Genomic DNA, 1,230 nt, shown 5'->3' with positions numbered 1-1,230 from the left:
GGGGACCCCGAACCCGCCGCCCGCCGCGGGCTGCGAGACGCCCGCAACTTTCCTCGTTCCCACTGCTCCGATTCCCTCAGACTTACCCTGTCACAACAGGCGCCATCTTCCACAAACTCTCGCCAAAACTCCAACCCTCGCGAGATTCCCCCCGAAGCCTTCCCTGGTCCCTCTCCCCCGCCCTTCCCTTTTTCCTCACTCCTCAAGTCCACCCAGCCCCCTCGCTTCTCTTCCCCTCTCTGCCGCCGCGAAGAGCCAGACGCCTCGCGCCGCCTGCCGAGTAGGGGATCCTGCTTGCTGCCTTCCCTGGAAACCTACCCAAGCAATGGAGCATGCGCAGGCGGCTCCTCCGCGGGCGAGCCCTCCGTGTGGTCCATGGGGAGCGCTCCGGTTATCCGGGTTTTGGGAAGCGCCCTGAGGGACAAACGTGGAGACTGAGGAAAACCGGAGGGGATTACAACTGCGATGGGGAATGGAGGGGTCAGGAGGCGGGGCCGAGGGGAAGGGAGGAGGGGTCCTGGGAAAATCGGCCGCGTTTCACAGGCCTAGATGAAACACCTCCTCAAAATGGGTGTTTTCCAAGTGGTTTCCCGCTCACTCTGAGTTCCCAGCCCTTTTCATTCATTCAAACGTTCTTTGGACTCCTTCTTTATTCTGGTCTCAGCATTAGGAGCTGGAGCTTCTAATACACCAGTGCTTAGGGCGAGTGGCATAGCAGGAACATTCATCATTCATTCGACCCCCTGATCTAATGGGAGACCGACATGATTACAACGTGGTCCGACCCTACAGAGCACGGACTTTTGCAGTTGAGCTCTGTCGCCTTAGCTTCCTTCTCCTTGGGTGCGAAATGAGGTCAGGCCAAGACCTCTGGCAAACTCATCCACCGCACATGCACACGCCAGAATGCCAAGTAGTTTTCTACAGAAGTGAAAACTACATTGGAATTGAGAGCCGCCACCACCCACCTTGAGCCAGAGGGCTCGGTCAAAGCGCAGTCCCGGCTATGCGGTGCAGAGAGCTGCTGGCTGCGTGAGCCCCTCTAAGACCCCAGCCTTGTGTGACTCCAGGTGAATACAGATCTACTCTGCACAGGTGACCGGGCCTCCCGTGGACCTTGAACAGCCGAAATCCCGCCAACTGCCTGAAACGCACTTCAGGAGTTTTAAGCCCAGTTAAGCCCTCCAAGCAAACTTGGCGGGTCTGGGCATTTAATAGAAAGGTGTAAGG

The 1,230-nt window shown here is 57.9% G+C and overlaps 1 protein-coding gene across 1 annotated transcript in view; it reads right to left on the bottom strand.

The window, feature by feature from the left end:
- RBPJ (recombination signal binding protein for immunoglobulin kappa J region) overlaps positions 1 to 449 on the bottom strand; it is a 197,026-nt gene extending 196,577 nt beyond the window's left edge. Inside the window, exon 1 of the mRNA XM_042782879.1 lies at positions 319 to 449. Coding sequence (XP_042638813.1) covers positions 319 to 377 — 59 coding nt within the window. The 5' untranslated portion in view covers positions 378 to 449. The remainder of the gene's footprint in view (positions 1 to 318) is intronic.
- Between the last annotated feature and the right edge of the window lie 781 nt (positions 450 to 1,230).

Source organism: Orycteropus afer, unplaced genomic scaffold (assembly GCF_000298275.1).
Source record: "Orycteropus afer afer isolate SDZICR_OR568_19922 unplaced genomic scaffold, OryAfe1.0 scaffold00497, whole genome shotgun sequence".
NCBI lineage: Eukaryota > Metazoa > Chordata > Mammalia > Tubulidentata > Orycteropodidae > Orycteropus > Orycteropus afer.
This window is presented reverse-complemented; position numbering and strand designations above follow the sequence as displayed.